This window comes from Diadema antillarum, unplaced genomic scaffold (assembly GCF_040938485.1).
Source record: "Diadema antillarum isolate AM-2024a unplaced genomic scaffold, OU_Dant_1.0 seq00000508_RagTag, whole genome shotgun sequence".
Classification (NCBI taxonomy): domain Eukaryota; kingdom Metazoa; phylum Echinodermata; class Echinoidea; order Diadematoida; family Diadematidae; genus Diadema; species Diadema antillarum.
Window position 1 is genome coordinate 241,391 of NW_027271463.1, and position 18,703 is coordinate 260,093.

An 18,703-nucleotide genomic window follows, 5' to 3' on the forward strand; every position below is an offset into this window, starting at 1 on the left:
ACAATACTTTGATTAACCTTAAACAAATTGCATTGAACAAGGATGATGACATATAGGAGGCTCACATATTTCAGAAATGTAGCAGTGTAATTTCATTACAGAGAATACCGCTTGCTTGCGAGTTCACCTGGGTATACATGCTTTCTTCTTTTGTTTAGCTTCCTTGAGCCCCAACTCATGCATTCTTATGGTGACTCTACCATGTCATCATCCTTGTTCATTGCAATTTGTTATAAATTTCGAAAATATTCTTATTCTTCATCCCAATCACTATAAATTCTCAAACTCCGTCCTCAGTATAAATAATTGATAGTTTTTCAAATGGAAAAATCTGGAAATCATCCGGAGGTCTCCTTTAACAGTTTCATTACAGGAAGAAAATGTAATTAACTTGTGACCTCCTACTGCATAGTGACACAAAGTTACGGCTTACATTTGAGCTGACCGCGCTTATAAGGTTTACTTTTAATACATAATCCGAAAAGAGAACAAGAAGCTTTATATGGATATATTTTACGTTAGAAGGGACGTTCTAAAGGTTGCAAATGTCATTGACGTGCTTGTACTGTATTCAGTTTTTGGAGTAGCGTAATGTGCGTCAGCTTGACTTTGGAAATACATTGACTCAAGTATTTGTTGTAAGTTATAGTACACTACTTAACTCAGTCGTGCTGTCGACCGCATTTCAATTATAAAAAGCCGAATTCAGATGTCTTAACTAAAGAATGTATACAATCATTTAAAACTGTGTATTTACATTAATACGTTATATGTCTCTCATTTTATCATCAGTGGAATAGCTGAAATAATAAAGTTTTTGTTCTTTCACTGAGATTAAAAAGATTATATCTCCCACTCAAGTTATGAAAGTTTATACCTTCTGAAAGTACACATCGTGCCATTCATTTCTATCGGTCTACTTCGATGAGCACTCAAAATCATAAACAGAACGACATATAACTTTCGAAACATCAACTGCAAAACACCACAATTGTTGTGTTCAAAAGCAAACATTGCGTTAATTCATTCCTTGATAGGTAAATCTCTACGTCTACGGGAAGGGTATTACAATTTGCTGGGGAAAAATCTACGTTCTATCTATTAACATGTATAAAGGTATATGCAGGCCTACTCTATAGTTTCGCCCGTGATATGTGTTCAGAGACTATCCATAGTTGCTGCACTGGCGTTTTCTTTGGAAACATCCTGCAGTTTGAATTGTTGGTTTGTTTCCGTTACAATAATAGATAGAAATTAAGTGTTCTTATCCCTACACTTACACTTCCAGCTATCACTATATAGCATTAAACTATCACTGTTAATATATACACCCAAACTATAGCAACTATAAGTGTATCTATATCCAGGTCGTTTCCCTCCTGCTGAGGGCATTGGCAAAATCTACTGGCTGAAAGACAAGCGCCACCATGTTTCCTGCCTCGGCCAGTTTTCTTTCCACCTGCAAGTGAGGTCAAAACGTGGAAGTGATATGATTAGACTCAAGGGTCAGAATAAAATGAAAAGATGGGTAATGGTTATTATGCCAACATACAGCTATCGTTTGACATTTTTATCGTTTGCTGTATAAGTGATCATAATCGACTTATATTCAAGTAGCCCAACATTCATTTTGTCAGGCCTATAACTTGGGGGTGGGGTGGTGGAGGTTCAGGGGGTGCAAAGGACACCCCCCCCCCCCCCAAAAAAAAAATACAACAACAACAACAACAACAACAGAAAACAAAAAACAAACAAACAAAAAACAAAACAAAACAAAACAAATTGAATGTAATAATATCTTTAATTATGCGACAATGACCGAAATGATCTAGGCCCAACTTTTGGGTTGTTGGTTGTAAATAACCAACGTATCGCCTACTATCCTGATTGAAACAAAAAATCCATATAGTCTACCCAAAGTGAGTACTACATTGTTGAATTTCAATTCTAAAACTGAAAAGTTCTCTTATGTGGGAGGGAATACCAAATCCAACAAAATGCACGGCCGCATGGCATACCTCTGCAGTGTCAAGACCGGCGGAGACTGGTGTCATGTTTAACTGAGTGAGTGCCCAATTTCCCAGCTGCCCATCGTTGGTGACACCGGGTGCCTGTTGTCTAGAAGGGATACCACTCCTCGCCACGAGCCCTTCTGTAGAAATGTGTGTCACCTGTCAAAAATGACGCACAACAATAAGGCTGTTCACTATAGTAGATTTATCTTCATGGACATTAATTGCCCTAAGGATCTAATGGTGTGATCTTTAAAACGCCGACAATATGTCAGTATTTCATCAGTGAACTGCATCTTCAGCTCTTTTCTTTTTAATTCATGATTCACAATGTTAAAAGTCACGTTCTATTTTCAATAGCCCACGATGATGTCGTTGCTTTAAATACTCAAACCTATATGTTATATGCCTATATGCTAATATTAACATTCAACAGTCTTAAAGACACTTTGCAATTAATCATGTGTTTGTTCAATTGTTTTTTCTCAATCAAATTTGACACTAAATGTGTTGATTTTTTTCTCTCTCTCATATTTAGTGTGACCCAAACACCATTTCAACGCAGTAAATGTTTTGCAATCCATGCAACCTTTAATCTGGGATGTCTTCTGAATCGATAATGGTATTGAGCTGAACTGTATTGAAAGACAATGAAATGTTAAGAGAAATTAGCGAATCAGAGCTCTCTTCACTTCAGTTCAAAAGCGTAAGGATGCTGGGAGAATCCAACTCTTTAAAAGCGCTTACACGTCTTGTTTGGAACAATGAGACGATGATGGGATGTGACGAGTTAAGAATGACGCCTGTAGGCATGTCCTAAACAAAGAGAGCTCATACTGGATCAATAGAATCGCCTTGCCTTCTGGCCTTCTCGGTTTCTCTTCCTCAATATCACTCCACTAATATACATAATGAGTTTCGATATCGACAATACAGTTGTCTACTCCTTGAAGCTCTTTGCCTTGCCTGGAGGCGATCTCGAGATTCGTGTTAACTTTTGTTGCAACTATTATACCAATAGTATCTTGGTCGAACTGATTTACTCTGGACGTGAAGATGTTGGACTATCTATAATAATGGTTATTATTGCCTTTATTCACTTATGCTCTCACACCATTCAGAACATCCCTTCAGGTAAGATATGCGTCAATATATATTTCCCATATGTAAGCATACAAGAATCACATTAAAAAAGTCACAACCTTTGTTTTTTCTCCTTTTTTTCTGCTTTCAAGTTTCAATTAGCCTCTAGTCTAGACAGGTTGCTACCTAAATTTACTAATCCTCCAAACTATTTTCGAAGAGAATGAACTTTATTGTGAGATAATGGCACTCAATAACTGTGACTGAATACGTCATTTCGTTTATTTATTGCTCATAATGGTCCGTATAATACAAGCGAACATAGGACGAAATTGGAGCATTCAACCTGTACGTCCATTGACTGATAACGCAGTTTTGGCTAGGCTGACTTGCATATACTATCACTTTGTTAGTCCTTTCTTATACTACACCTCATTGCCAGCAAGGGTCAATCCTAGTTTGTCCAAGGTCAGTGATGTTTCCAACGGTCTTGAGATGTATGACATAACACCGTACGGGATCTTCTTGATGTACAACGACACCTGGGCATGTATTTGAAATTCATAAAAGAAGAGGAAATAAGAAGATGACATACTTAGATCGTGCATGTGGTAACCCTGTTCTTTGTAAGGTGTGGTCATGCTGGATATACGTCAATCTTACTTTCCGCATGAAAGTATATCCTCATAATTATGATCCGGTAATAGTTCTTCCAGAAGGCAGGGCCACTTCATAAAGCCATCAGGTCCCAGAAAACGCATTTCTGTGGTTTGGTATATTACAACTTCTTATTATGATTTTCACTGTTCATTGTTAGCCTTTCTAAAAGTAGAATAGAAGATTTTGATTCAATGGGACGCTCGGTGTTTATGTGTATTAATAATTTATTGCTTATTTTGTTTCAGAATTCTTAAAAGCATCGCAATTCCTCGAAATGTTTTCATTCATTTTAAAATTGGCAACATATTTCAGAAAATGAAAGTCCTTGTTTCTCTCACAAGTTGACATTTGTTTTTATTATTTTTCTGATTTTGAGATTTGGTACCGATTTAATAAACACAAGATTACGATTTTTGCAGCAAAATCCACATATCGGGTTCTCATGGATTAACTCGTAATTGAGAGATCTTAATATTTACAGCATATAGACAATAGTGAATAAAACATCTTGTCTGAGGAGGTCAGAATTTTCCTGCAGATCTTCCGTCAAGTCCTGGGATATTTTCCCCGTAAGAAATCATAATTTTGCCATAAAAAATCAGACAATCAAAAGTTATGAATTTTGGAAGTTCTAATGCCGCCATCGCTGGATGAGAAGACTATACTGTACAGCTTGTGATGTCACAAGCGTAGAACGGTATAAGCAAAAATTCATCTTCACTTTGCTCGCATGATAAAACGGCACTTGACTTATCTCTTTCAGAAGGCAGGGGAAATAATATTACCCTTAGCATACGTCAGTAATAAGTCGAGGGAATATGTACTTTATGTTTTAAATGAAATTTTGTGAAATTCTCCTCATGATTTTCCTATAGTAGTCTTTTCATCCAGCAGTGACTTCAAAGAAACTTTAGAAAAATATTGCTGCATTTTCTCAATCAATATGTATACGAAGGTGAACTTATCCTCTGATATGTACAAAGTATTCACACAACCAAGAGTGCGATATGTTAAGAATGGACGAGCGACCATGATCGGACGAGCACTCACTGGAAAGAGCATGCATGCATTGAGGTGAAGAGCAACACAAATCTTTTCATGTCACAAAAATTCATCGATGATGCACTTCATGTCATGAATTTGACAGTTACTTCAGGAATGGGAGTGACAGAGTACAAGGCATGTGCCAGTCAAGTGGCTTTGGGTGGGCAAAGAGAGTCATTGTTTAGATTCAGTTTCATTTGGGAAAATTCCTAGAACAAGAATTGTCTACAGAAAGAAGGAAGGGGAGATGAAGTTTGTGTGTGAGTGATATGTATCTCTATCTATCTATCTATCTATCTATCTATTCTATCTGTCTATCTATCTATCTATCTATCTATCTATCTATCTATCTAAAAGTATCTATCTATAAAAAGTAATCGATATTTTGCCCTTAGGAAAAGGAATTCGGCGTATACACTCACAAACCAAAATGTTGACAAACAATAAAGTACAAAAATGCCATTGCTTCTTGACTTATCGAGTATCAGATAAATTGCAACATTCCTGTTGTAAAAAAAAAAAATGTATATGATAAGGAAAATACGGATTTTTTATACAAAATTTATGTTAAGGTTATTCATATCACATTGGGTACCAAAAAACGTTCATGAGGGCTCATGCCTTTTTCTCATGGGGATAAAAAAAAGAATGACTATCTAATTATATGAATGAATAAGCAGGTGAATGAATAACGAACAAATACATGTACATGAATACACAATCAAACAGCAAAATGAGAATTTGTCGTTTTATAATACCGAGTCACCATCTGTAGATTGTAAATGTAGAAAAGCGCCCTCAGCGGTAGTCACCGCCTGCTCGTTGACTCGCTGGACCTCGTCACCGATGAAGAGATCACACTTGGCCAATTCGACTCCGAGCTCTCCGATGCTATATGAAAATTGGCAACCGAAAGAGATGGGGTAAGAAGAGAGACAGGGACAGGAGATGTCCATGGGGTGTATACTGTCGATTTTAACTGGTTAGGTATGTTTTGTTTTGTTTGTTTTGTGTAATACAAAAATATTGTGTTGCAAAAAGATTAGATGATTAAAAGTCTCTTATGTGTAATGATGCTTTTAACATACAGTTACAGTCTTAAAATCTTGAGTTACGAGGAGCAACAGGAACTTTGATGATATATTCAAATATTTGTATGAACATCGTAAGATAATTACACCAAAAAAATGTATTTTTTTTTCAAAATGCGTGATATATGAGAATTGCAGCAAAGATCATGAATTCCAATGGTAGCTAGAGGGTGTCAACTGATCATAATCTGAGACGGAGCCCGGCAACCAGCGAGATGCAATGGAGGGCCTCTGAATAATATTAGGCTAGGTCACTGGCCCCTTTCGATACCAATGAGTTAAAATGCGCACAGATTCCACACACATACCTATGGACAAGAAATTAATGTGGCGTAGAGAGGGTTAAGAGCATTCACGAGTTATTTCTTGCCTTTCACTGAGTATTTTTTTCTCGTGTACTTACTACACTTTGTTCTGTATAGTGATAAAGGTCAAGCTATTCTCCTTTAGGAGTTCTCGAGCTATCTCCACGGCTTTGGTGTCGGGGGACATTTGGTTACTTCGGAAACTCCTGACAAAGAGAAATAAAAAAAGAATACACCTTGCGTTACAGTAGTTTGCACACAATGAGAATTATGTCAATCATAATTATTACAGTTATGATGATAACAGCCATTATCATTGTGACATATGTCGAGATTGTCGAGATATTACAACAGGATTCCATTAATGCTATACTGTTTATCCATGTCGGGAAAGGACATCGTATACAGTGAAGATTTATGTGCGGATAAATTGAGGACTATTACAACTGAGGCGATTGTATATAGTATTACCCGATTTAGCTTACACATTGCAATTAATATCATAATATGGGATACATAGCAGGTCGTGTGCAAAACTGTTGGGACATTTCAAATCTCGTAGGAGGGGGGGGGGGATAATCGTATAAAGGAGAAACCAAAGGCAGCGAGGTATATGTTATTAATCTGAGTCTGCTATAAAGAATACAGAATAGGCCGACAGTGCACTAACTCGGAGAAGTTTAACCTCTGTAGCATCGGATTACTGTGCAGTTCTGTATTTATATGATGATGATGATGATGATGATGATATTCTGTATTTATAGTATAATGTCAAATTACTTCAAACAGAAACAAGTCGACAGCCATGGTTGCCAATGAAGGAATTAGGCAACAAAAATGACACCAACAACAGCAAAGCAGCGGTGTCTATAGCATTATGGTTGACACGCTGAATAAGAGGAACAAGCCGAATAGTGTCTGTAACCTTTACGAAATATGCTGGACATAGTCAATTGATCGTTGCCATGCCTGTAAACGGTAAAACTACTCAGAATGAGCCGTGGCTTAAAGTACGTTTTTTTTTTAACAATAAATATTTATGTATGCGAGCATACTTGACCTTGGCTAAACGTTTCGACAGCGCAGAGCGAACACTGCTATCAAAACTTGAAGTCGTTTGAGTTATGCAGTGGTCACTTAGACTTCAACCAGTTACCATGAATGAAATGTTGCAAACTAAAACCCTACGATGTAGTAGTAAAGTAATTGTAGAAGCGACTAACGAATAAAAATAACTGGTCTTGCCCTATGGATGGTACAATGCGCGATATTGCCCTCTTTAGAATATGCTGCTTTCCAAGAACAGCGCTTGAAAACAAACACTTGAAAAAAAAAAGATTTAAGAAGACTGAAAAGGGTGAACAACAACAAAAAATAAAAGTAAATCAGACTATTTCTTAAACGATGGCACTGAATATTGTGAACAACATTTCTGAAAGCAGTTGGCAGGGAGAGGGTCGGGTGTATCAAATTATGATAATGTGTTTGGAACATGAATGAGTACAGGTATATCCCAGAGGACATCAGCTTCCCTTTTCGCCCGAAAATAGAGTCGTCGGCATGGCTTTGCTGTTGTTATTTCATTGATAATGTCCACAAATTGATTTCAGAGATAAACATTAATACGTTTACTTGTCATCATGCTTGTCGTTACAAATGGAGAGAGAGAAACAGAAGTAACTCACTTCACAAGGGAGTATATTTCATTGCCAATGTTGGCCGTTGGTTTGCATGGAGAAGGAGGAGGGGGTGCCGGGGGATTCCCCAGTCTTGGCCGGAGGCTGGGCTGGGGCGGTGCCGGAAGTTCCTGCTTGTTGACGTTCGCAGGCCGCGGCTTTTGATTCCCGCCGGCGGGAATCGGGGGAGGCAACTTCAGCGGTTTCTTAACGGATTTCATCGAACCGGTTTTACTCGGCTCCGAAGACTTCGTTTCCTTGGCCTTTGTGGGCGGTCCAGGCAGAGGTTTGTTGTTCAGTTTTCGCGGTGGAGATGACGATCCTTTATCTGCGAGATCCGAATCTTCCGGAGCGGGCTTTTTCGTTAGCGTCAACTCGCGCAGTTCGGATCGAAAGGCATCGCGCTCGGCTCTGGTGGTGAGGGGTGAATCCAGCAATGTCGGTTTGCGGGGTGGAGAGCCGCTCCCACTACTTCCTGTCTCAGACACGGCTTCTTCCACAGTCGGTTTACGTGGGGCAGAGGCCTTAATGGGGAAGATGTATCCATCGTCGTCCACTTCCCGATTTGATGAAGACGAGTCATCCGTGCCGACATCGGCCGCTGTCGCCAGATCGACCCTCGACGATGTCAGTCTGGGACAGGGCCAGGAATTCGAATCGTCGTCGGTGGAGTTCGAGCATCCCATGTTCTCAAGGGCCTGGTACTGCCACAAGAGACGGAAGATATAAAAAATCGTCGATGGCAGTATCATATTACTGATTGTTAACATACACTCTTTATAGTACGGATATTGAGTGCTGATAAACATTATCCTATCTATAGCATATGAGAATCAAAACAATGATTGTCAACATAATCAGCCAAATAACTGAGAGTTTGGAAATCCTGAAAATTTGCACGTTTTCACGAAATCAAGGGTACTTGTATACGGCATAATTGCTCATGCAAACTTAATGAGGTAACAATTTCATCACCCAACAACCCTCTAAAGTTTAAAACATTAGATTTACTGTTAGGAACTTATTCTTAAAGGAATTAGGACTAGTATTCAATGTATTCTAGGTTTGATATACCGCAAAAGTGGTTAAAACCGACTGAAAAGGGGTTTAAGTCATATAATGATTTCTCCTTGAAGAAATTTCGAGTGAAAAAAAAACCGACGACAACAACAACAAACAAACAAACAAACAAACATGTTGCGTCAACTGATTATTTCGACTGTACCGGTTCGTGGTAGACAAGTTCATTTCGACGTTGAGGCACGGGCTTCTCGCTCCTCTCGTTGCCGCTAATCTCGCTTTCTTCGATGACCACCATGCTCTGAGCCGCGAGAGTGAATCCGACGGTTGACAAGTCGCTTGTCGACGCAGAATAGGTTTTCTCGGGGCGCTGGACGCCCAGGGCTTCCATCAGCGAAGTGTACCATTTGTCCCGCTGCAGACTGGTGGGCATGTCAATACATTACGCAAACAATATCATTGGCAGCAGAATTACAATCCGTAAAGGAATCCACTGGCGTAGCCAGGGGGGGGGGGGGGGGGGCGATGGGGGCGATCGCCCCCCCCCCCCCCCCCCTATGATTTGGACCGGGGATTGGGAGGCGGAAAAAAAAAAATGCGTGTATACTGTATGCATGCACATAAAGCGGGTCTCCTTTGCAACCTTTCATCAAATAAGATAGTTTTTTGAATATTTCACTCAAAGTGTGCACCAGATCGTTGAACTTCAATTCAAAATATGCAAAATCTCTCGTGCTTGGGAGGGGGATACCCCCTCCCAAACCCTCCCCCTCTGTGCCTCTTTCCCCAGCTTAGTACACTTTTTAGATTTACAAAAAAAAATTATGAATAATTCTGAGTGCACGAGACTTATCACTTACATTCCGAAAACTCAAGGTTCCCTCATGTATAAGGGGAATTTCCCCTTTTAATCGACCCTTTCCTCCCTCAGTCCCCCCCTCCCCCAATCAGTTTTTTTTTTTGTGTGTGTGTGTGTGTGTGATTTCCCAAATGTTGATTCCATCAAATATGCGTAGACGAGATATCTCAATTTCAACCTTAAAAAAGCAAAAGCTCCAAGGGTGGGGAAGGGTGGGGATAACACTCGCCCACGCCTTCTCCCTGCTCGCCCGCCCCTCCCCCCCCCCTTCCGCCATGCATAGAAGTAGACTGTGGCTATACCCAGATCGCTTTATTTCAATTCTAAAAACGCAAAAGCTCCGCGAGCGGGAGGATTCCCCCTTCCCCTAAGCTCTACCTCACTAGACTTTCTACATACACACAGATGGTGCACATTCGGAATAAGAGCTAAATCCCGTGATTTTATCACTTCGATGAAAAAGTATTGCACCAAAAATTTGCAACAGATCGCTGAATTTCAGGTCTGAAAACGCAAAATCACCTTCGTGTGGGAGGGGATATGCCCCTATCTACACCCTCGTGTGCATGCTTTTTCTGTTTGACTGCTGAACAGACAGTGTTCAAGATATTCAGTGTAAGAATTAATACAAGACGATTACTTAAATGATACCATTTTATAGGCAAATTGTTCAATAAAAATCTACACTAAAATATACTGCAACTTTAAACAAGTGGGACTGTTTCAACTCGTTAAAACACGCAAAAACATGCATCAAATTGCACCATTTGCAACATCAAAATGCAAAAAGTTCTCACCGTGGGAGGGGGGACACCCCCTCCCACACCCTCTCCTCCCCATTCGCTCTCTCCGCTCTCTCGGGTTCAGTCGCGTTCATGATATTCAGTGAAAAGAATTAATACAAGAAGCGTATTTAAATGATAGCATTTTATAGGCAAATTGTTCACTGATAATCTACATCAAAATATACTGCTACCTTAAACAAGTGGGACTGTTTCACGTTGATAAAACGCACAAAAACATGCATCAAATTGCACCATTTGCAACATCAAAATGCAAAAAGTTCTCACCGTGGGAGGGGGGACACCCCCTCCCCTCCCCCCTCGCTCGCTCCGCTCGCCCGGGTTCAGTCGCGTTCATGATATTCAGTGAAAAGAATTAATACAAGAAGTGTATTTAAATTGTGCCATTATATAGGCAAATTGTTCAATGATAATCTACATCAAAATATACTGCTACCTTAAGCAAATGGGACTGTTTCGCGTCGATAAAACGCGCAAAAATATGCATCAAATTGCACCATTTGCAACATCAAAATGCAAAAAGTTCTTACCGTGGGAGGGGGACACCCCCTCCCACACCCTCCCCTCCCCCTCACTCGCTCCGCTCGCTCGGGTTCAGTCGCGTTCATGATATTCAGTGAAAAGAAGTAATACAAGAAGTGTATTTAAATTGTACCATATTATAGGCAAATTATTCAATGATCAAGAAGTGTATTTAACTTATACCATTTTATAGGCAAATTGTTCAATAATAATCTACATCAAAATAAACTGCTACCTTAAACAAGTGGGACTGTTTGACGTCGATAGAACGCGCAAAAACATGCATCAAATTGCACCATTTGTAACATCAAAATGCAAAAAGTTCTTACCGTGGGAGGGGGACACCCCCTCCCACACCCTCCCCTCCCCCTTCGCTCGCTCCGCTCTCTTGGGTTCAGTCGCGTTCATGATATTCAGTGAAAAGAATTAATACAAGAAGCATATTTAAATGATAGTATCTTATGGGCAAATTGTTCAACGATAATCTACATCAAAATATACTGCTACCTTAAACAAGTGGGACTGTTTCACGTCGATAAAACGCGCAAAAACATGCATCAAATTGCACCATTTACAACATCAAAATGCAAAAAGTTCTTACCGTGGGAGGGGGGACACCCCCCTCCCACACCCTTCCCCCCTCGCTCGCTCCGCTCGCTCGGGCTCGGTCGCTTCGCTCCCTCGCAGACTAACCGCCCCCCCCCCCCCAAGATGAAATCCTGGCTACGCCGTTGAAGGAATCATATTATTAGAATCGAAGAGATCCGTGAAATAAGGGCTATAAACATGTAGTCACCTTACCCACCATAGAGGAGCCATGTAAGACGAACCCTTGGACCATGCACCCGCTAACGATGCGAACAAGCTAATAACCTCAAAACAACAAAATAAAAACAGACAGAAACACCCCAAATCAAAAAAGAAAATTTTTTTCACTGCTCCGATAAGATTGCTCAGATATCCATTGTTTGATTAATAATGATACAAAGTTGTATAATACCACATGACTTAAGTTTTTATTCCGTACTACTTTTATTATATAACAGTTCACTTACAGATGTATAATTGTATTTGAAATGTCTTGTTTTGTGTGCATACTATTTTGTTGTGCTGATGATCTTATAATAATAATTTTGTTGGAAATTAAAAATGAATGAAAAGAATGAATTATGAAGAAGTTGGGCGATATCCATAACGCACTGGTACAATGTCATCGAGCCGGAGACAATCATAGTATCTCCGTTTACAAGGTGCGTCAGACAAGTGCTCTATTTTCTGGGTCCAGCTTTCGGAAATGGTCGTATCTTAAACATTTTGTATTGTTTATGAGAAAGCATTGTTTGTGTGTATGTTTGTCTACTTATTCGTGAGTGATGTGTCTTAGATTTCCCTTAACTAATCAAGTCATCGAGGAATTTTCAGTCCGAAATGACCATGTTGTCATCTTCAGCCCACCACACATTACACCATGCAACCGGTGACACGATTGTGGAGGTAGGCCGGGTGGTCATTACTTACGATCAGTCGCGCGACTCGACACCGCACACTACAAGCAGTACTGTATGCGATCAGCTTACACAGCAAGGCTTACAACTGCAATGACGTCAGTACATTACGTGATTGGCTGAAAGTCCATAACTGGTTCTAAGTCGCACGACTGGAAACTGGCAATGCTAGTGACGTCATACTTTGTGAGGTCGTGAGACCGGCGAATCGTGGCAAAGTCGTACGTGTATAGTGTGCGGTGGGCTTTATGGTGGAGCACCCCTAAGCAGGAATGGATCTCAAATGTTACTTTCAGTCTTCAAAATGTATTGCTAATTTAAGAAAGAGTTGTGGATAACACGACTGAGGTGATTTCGGTAATTCCTCTATCGAAATTTACTAGGCGTATACAAATCTCCAAAGAAGGGCTTAAATGAAGAGAAATGTTATGAAACCAGACAATGAATGCTAACATTTATATCTATAAAAAAAATACTACACGAAGTTGAAAAAAAAATCTGGCGGTTTTATTGGTAAATCATGGCAGAAGATACTACTTTCACTTACTTTCCTTCGGCCTTCAAAAACACCAGTTTGTCGTCGTCCGTCTGGATGCAGAGGTAGTTATTACCGACCTCCTCGTCGTTTTGCGCCCGCAGAATCGGCGGAAGCAACTCCTTCGTGCAACCGTTCACGACGATCTGCAGCCGATGTTTTCCGCTGTTTCGCGATTGCTCACTTCGGTAGCCGAGCAGGAAAACCGTGTTTGACTTCGCGTTTCGGCAGCACTTCCAGTACATCGGCGACAACTCGTACGATTCCTTGACAACGGGATGGAAAGACGCACAACAAGGATGTGTTATGCAAGGTATAATGTATTGTGTTAGCCATAATGGTGACTAAAATCTTATTTGATTATAAAGAATCTGCAACTTTGTTCTCCACACTTACAACAACAGCAACAACGAAGTGGATTCTTCATATCGATGATAATCATGTCATTTATAGCAATAATGGGAACGATGATAAAGAAGAAACATTAAGGAAGATTTTCATTAAAACGATGATGATAATAATCCTAGTAATAATAATAATAATAATAATAATAATAATAATAATAATAATGATAACAATAATGTGGTGGGCAAAAACACTTTGTCCAGGGACAAAGCATTGGTAGTGGATTAAGTAACTACGATTGAGTAAGAAATCTTATCAACTATGACACAGTGTCACTGATTATTATTATCATTATCATTATTATTATTATTATCATTATTATTATTATTAGTAGTAGTAGTAGTAGTAGTATTGTTATTATTATTATCATCATCATTATTATCATTATTATTATCATTATTATCATTATATCAACCCCCTAGGTCCCTGATATGTCGACTGCTAATCAGTCAAGTCGGATGAGTGACAAGGTGATAACCAAAGGAGTCAATATAACCCTCTAACTCCGATATACGATAATCCTTGTAGCTTGGAGGAGGCAAGGAAAACACTCGGTTCTTAGGAGCAATGGGTTGATTCATCTTGCCAAACCTGCTTTATGTGACCAGAAAAACCTTCATTTAAACCAATTGTAAGGTCGACTCTTTCGACAGCCTGAGTTCATGCCGAGATTTTTTTTTCTATTAATCTTTTAAAATTTCTTTATGTATTCTACATTTTTGATCACGACACTATTAGTAACCTTGTAACCTCGTCATTTGTCCTGTCGTCAAATCTCAACCACCAACGATAGATTTAAGTTAAATGATTTATCCTCGAAGAGACTTATCGTTGCGATACGCACGGGCATGCATACACTTTGTATCCCCCCCCCCCACACACACACACATACTCCCCCCACACACACACATACTCCCCCCACACACACACATACTCCCCCCACACACACACACACATACTCCCCCCCCCCCCACACACACACACATACTCCCCTCCCCACACACACTCTGTGGAGTCTCACTCTCGTTGGGATGCATACGATCATAAAAGTTTGTCAAGCACTTCATTGAAATCGAAACCAAGATAACAAATATTATATGTATTATGTATAATATCAAAGCCACTCTCATTGCCTTTCATGTCGGCATTGAGCGCGAATTTTCTCCATAATGTCTATAGATGTGGTTGACCATAATCTGGAAAGGCACTCTGGATAATATCCCTCTGCTAAAGGTACTGAGAGAATATCGAGTGGTGAGGAAGCAATTGAGCAACATGTACATATATTTATCGGTTTGTAAATTGGCTTCTTGTGACTGGTTTAATGATCAACTAGCTCAACTTCCTTCGCTACTTTTTCAAATCTTAATCATGACTGTGGTGTCACTGTGACAGTGCACACCACACGCTCAGTATATGAGATTTTTTTTTCACAAAGAGGCAGACATAACTCTGTCAAGACAATGAAATATTAAAATATTCTAGATTAAAATACCAAAAGATTTCGAACTGACGTCATAGAAGCGTGACCATGACGATGTCTTGCATGTCATGCAAGTGTAAATAATATCAGCATCGAAAAACGCTCAGTTCATGTATAATTATGCTCATTTCATACTGCCCTACACTACGTTTGTTTTTTATGAGAGTGCTAGTAATCTACATTTTTTTTAGTCCTTGGCATGTCGTCCCCAGAGACATTGTTTTATGATATACATGAAGAGTTTCATCGCAAAGTGGACTAAGCCCCATTTTTAAACATTATTTTTAGAGTATAGGAGCTAAACCATTCCAGTGATACCTCACTTCTGCAGATAACAAAGAATATTCTTGAAGTTATGATCAGAGATATCCCGTATTTTCTTATCACTTTCTTAGTGGGTTTTTTTAGCAACTGTAATCGCAAGTATCACAAACTTGACAAAAACGGAGTTAGTTCGTTTTGCGACAAAACTCTTCGTATCACCTGTATACATGTATAGCGGCATATGCATGGAAACTACAGCAGACAGAAGCTGTGTTCAGACGGAGGCAGTTTTGGTCGGAGTAACTTCGGAGGAAGGGTCGGAGGAAGCTTGGTCGGAGTAACTTCGGAGTATAGGTCGGAGTAGTGCCCGTCTGAACAAGGTCGTGGTAACTTCCCCCGATCGGAGGAACTTACCACGACCTCTTCCTCCGAACGAGATACTCCTGAGTTTTCTCAGGAGTATCTCGCTACCACGACTAGCCGGTCAGAGTAAATTGCCCGTGCGGACAAGCCCTCGGAGTATGAACTTACATACCTTACGACCTAGGTAAAACTTCCTGGGTCAAATCCCAATGTTGACATTTTGCGAGTACACGTGCGCGTGTAGCGCAATTCTAACCTAATCGATAGCGACGAAGAAGCTACCGCTCATGCCAAAATTTCCATCAACAAGAATGGAGACGACAAATGCCACTGGTAAAAAAGCAATCGCATGGTCGACGTGCACGGCGCTACACTTCCGGAAGTAACACCTACCCTCGCACATTATTGGTCGGAGTTTCTTCCCACGACCGTCGTGTGGACACAAGGGTCGTGGTAAGATATGCATTAATTTGAATTTTAATTGCCGAGCCATAAATGTTTACTCCGACTGAAATACGTCTGAACATGGCTTTAGAGGGACTATTCAGTGCAAATTCATGTTGACTCCATTTATTCATAATGATCATCACTTATGTGGCCAAGAGAATATCTAAATACCACGTGGTATTTAGATATTCTCTTGGCCACATAAGTTGGGATGGCATTTCAGGTGTTTAACATTTTTCATTATTCTTCTTTTAGATAATGAGAAACCTTTTCGAAATATGAAAGAGCATATTATAATTCCAAAAGGAATTCAAAATCACTTGATGAAAATTGGTTTTGAAATCGCTGAGATATCCAAGACAAAACAATCCTAATTAAAGGTGGGACCCATCTTTTGTAAGGATCGCTTTGTTTTACTTTGATTTTGATATCTCAGCCACTTCAAAACCGGTTTTCATCAAATGAACTTTGACTTCCTCTTGAAATTGTATATGCTCCTTAAAATTTCATAAAGTGGTATCTCAGTGTCTTGCAAAAAGCTAAATGCTGAATCCTTACCTCAACCGATACCATACCATCCCTTTAATAATGGTGATTTCCATTGTTGTATATTATACAAGATATTGGATTGCACCTTCCCCAATAGACCGAGTGCAATTTGCATATTTACCTGTATGGAGTGTCTTTTGTTCAACATAACATCGAAACATGCAGGTTATGCTCAGTCTAAGGGTGAAGGTGCGTTCCAAAGTACTTTGTTAAACAGCACTTTAGCAATGACTGACAGATGATTTCATTGTCAGAATCTTGGTTTTGAATTTTGTGTTTGTTTGTTTGTGTGTGTGTGTGTGTGTGTGTGTGTGTGTGCGTGTGTGTGTGTGTGTGTGTGTGTGCGTGTGTGTGTGTGTGTGTGTGTGTTTGAGCGTATTCAAATTATCTGAAGAAAAATAGTGGAAATAATATGATGAAATGTGTGCAAGTATTTATATTCATTAGGCCACGTATATTGATGTTGAGGGTATCATAAATCAACACAAGTCAATGTGCATCTGTATTACATATTTCCTTTGACATGAGGGAATTAATTTTGTTTTACCAAGATCATGTCTTGTAAAAATTCTAAATAATCGTGCGATTGATCCTGTTGATAGGACGGAAAGATTATCCTATATAATAGAACGCTATACTACTACTTACTACAACAACAAACAACAACAACAACAACAACTACTACTACTACTACTACTTCTACAACAACTACTACTACTACTACTACTACTACTACTACTACTACTACTACTAGTCATACTACTATAACTTACAACTAGTGCTTCATGCAATCGTTACAATCGTTGTAATCGTTACAACCACGATAACCACCCGCAGGATCAGGATTGTGTTAAATTGTAGCAAATAGTTATCCTCGTCGAAATGATCAAAACAATAACGAATATATCAACAGCGGAAGAAATGGCATCGCATGCCATTTTCAGTGTTAGCAACGACTTGAAAAAATAAAGATAATGATCATAAAGGTGATGCCAAGATTACTGATAATGAAGATTACGTACAGAAAAAGAATAAAGAGGAGGGAGAGGAGGAGGAACCGGAGGGGGAAAAAGATAAATACATTAGCTGCATATCAATAGATCGCCCACCTTTTGAAGAAGGGAGCGTTTTTTTGATGAGAACAAGGAGAGGACACCGCTCCGCAACTCCGTAATGTCCGACGCCCGACGTCGCGACATCTTTCCGGGGACACGCCCTTACCCGAGCTGTCTAAGGTGGCGTCAAACAGGACAGAGGATGGGGATCAAACGAAATCCAACTGGCATAAGAGTCTTAACTCAACGATCTTGTTCTCGAGAAAAGCGGAAGAGCTGAACGACCAACATTCACTCGCTGAATGTTCGAAACTTGCTCGGGGTTCTCGCAGGGTGTAGTACACGTACACGATGAAAGTCCAAAACAAGGCAATTTTAGACAAGAAATGAATGAAGAAATAATACTTCAAATTGACGCAATGTGAAGAAGAGTTTTGAAACTGATGGAAATCCTACATTTTCAGCGTCAGGCAATAGTCACTTAGCGGCGCATCAGCGAAGGGAAAGACAACGTCATCCTTTTGATCAGCTTCCGCGTGGCGCCCCATACGCTAAATTGCACGATCATCGCGCCACAGACGTATAGAAGTAAAACATGAAGACTTCACACAAGAATATCAGAGAAAAAAATATGCTATGCCCTAAGCAAGCACATTGATTGCTCGACTACAAAAAGACATAGCTCGTGTGATCTTCATGCAGCCGAGTATAATTACGACGTAACCAAGAAGCTGATGCTAAATAAAGATACGAAAACAAGTTAGAAGACTCTGACAAGGAAACGCATTTCTTAAAATCAGAATGAACTGTAAACGTACATTGCCCATAGTGTCATTCACACACACACAAACACACACATACACATACTGTCTCTCTCATCTTACTTTTACACGAGTGTGCGAACTTGCATGGTTTAACCACTGTATACTTGTGGTGTAAAACATCCATTTGAAAACCGAAACTATGGGCAGTTAATTTATCTCTTTCAGACCCATCTCATAACGCCCTGTCATTGTATACAT

At 39.7% G+C, this 18,703-nt stretch overlaps 1 protein-coding gene across 1 annotated transcript; it reads right to left on the minus strand.

Moving 5' to 3' along the window:
- Positions 1 to 404: 404 nt before the first annotated feature.
- On the minus strand, positions 405 to 18,001 carry LOC139734064 (uncharacterized). Its single transcript, XM_071644878.1, has 9 exons — positions 17,736 to 18,001; positions 13,128 to 13,381; positions 9,097 to 9,313; positions 7,881 to 8,575; positions 6,294 to 6,401; positions 5,558 to 5,690; positions 3,527 to 3,637; positions 2,019 to 2,171; positions 405 to 1,459 (listed from the first exon to the last, which is right to left on the minus strand). Exons 1-9 carry the CDS (start codon positions 17,823 to 17,825, stop codon positions 1,358 to 1,360), a joined length of 1,863 nt encoding a protein of 620 aa, XP_071500979.1. The 5' UTR covers positions 17,826 to 18,001; the 3' UTR covers positions 405 to 1,357.
- Between the last annotated feature and the right edge of the window lie 702 nt (positions 18,002 to 18,703).

Excerpts from the sequence above, each read along its gene's own strand:
- LOC139734064 (XM_071644878.1), bottom strand. The coding sequence starts at position 17,825 with ATGTCGCGACGTCGGGCGTCGGACATTACGGAGTTGCGGAGCGGTGTC. Across the intron at positions 8,576-9,096 it reads AACTTGTCTACCACGAACCG|TACCAGGCCCTTGAGAACAT; the intron begins GTACAGTCGAAA and ends CTCTTGTGGCAG. Across the intron at positions 1,460-2,018 it reads CCGGTCTTGACACTGCAGAG|GTGGAAAGAAAACTGGCCGA; the intron begins GTATGCCATGCG and ends CCTCACTTGCAG.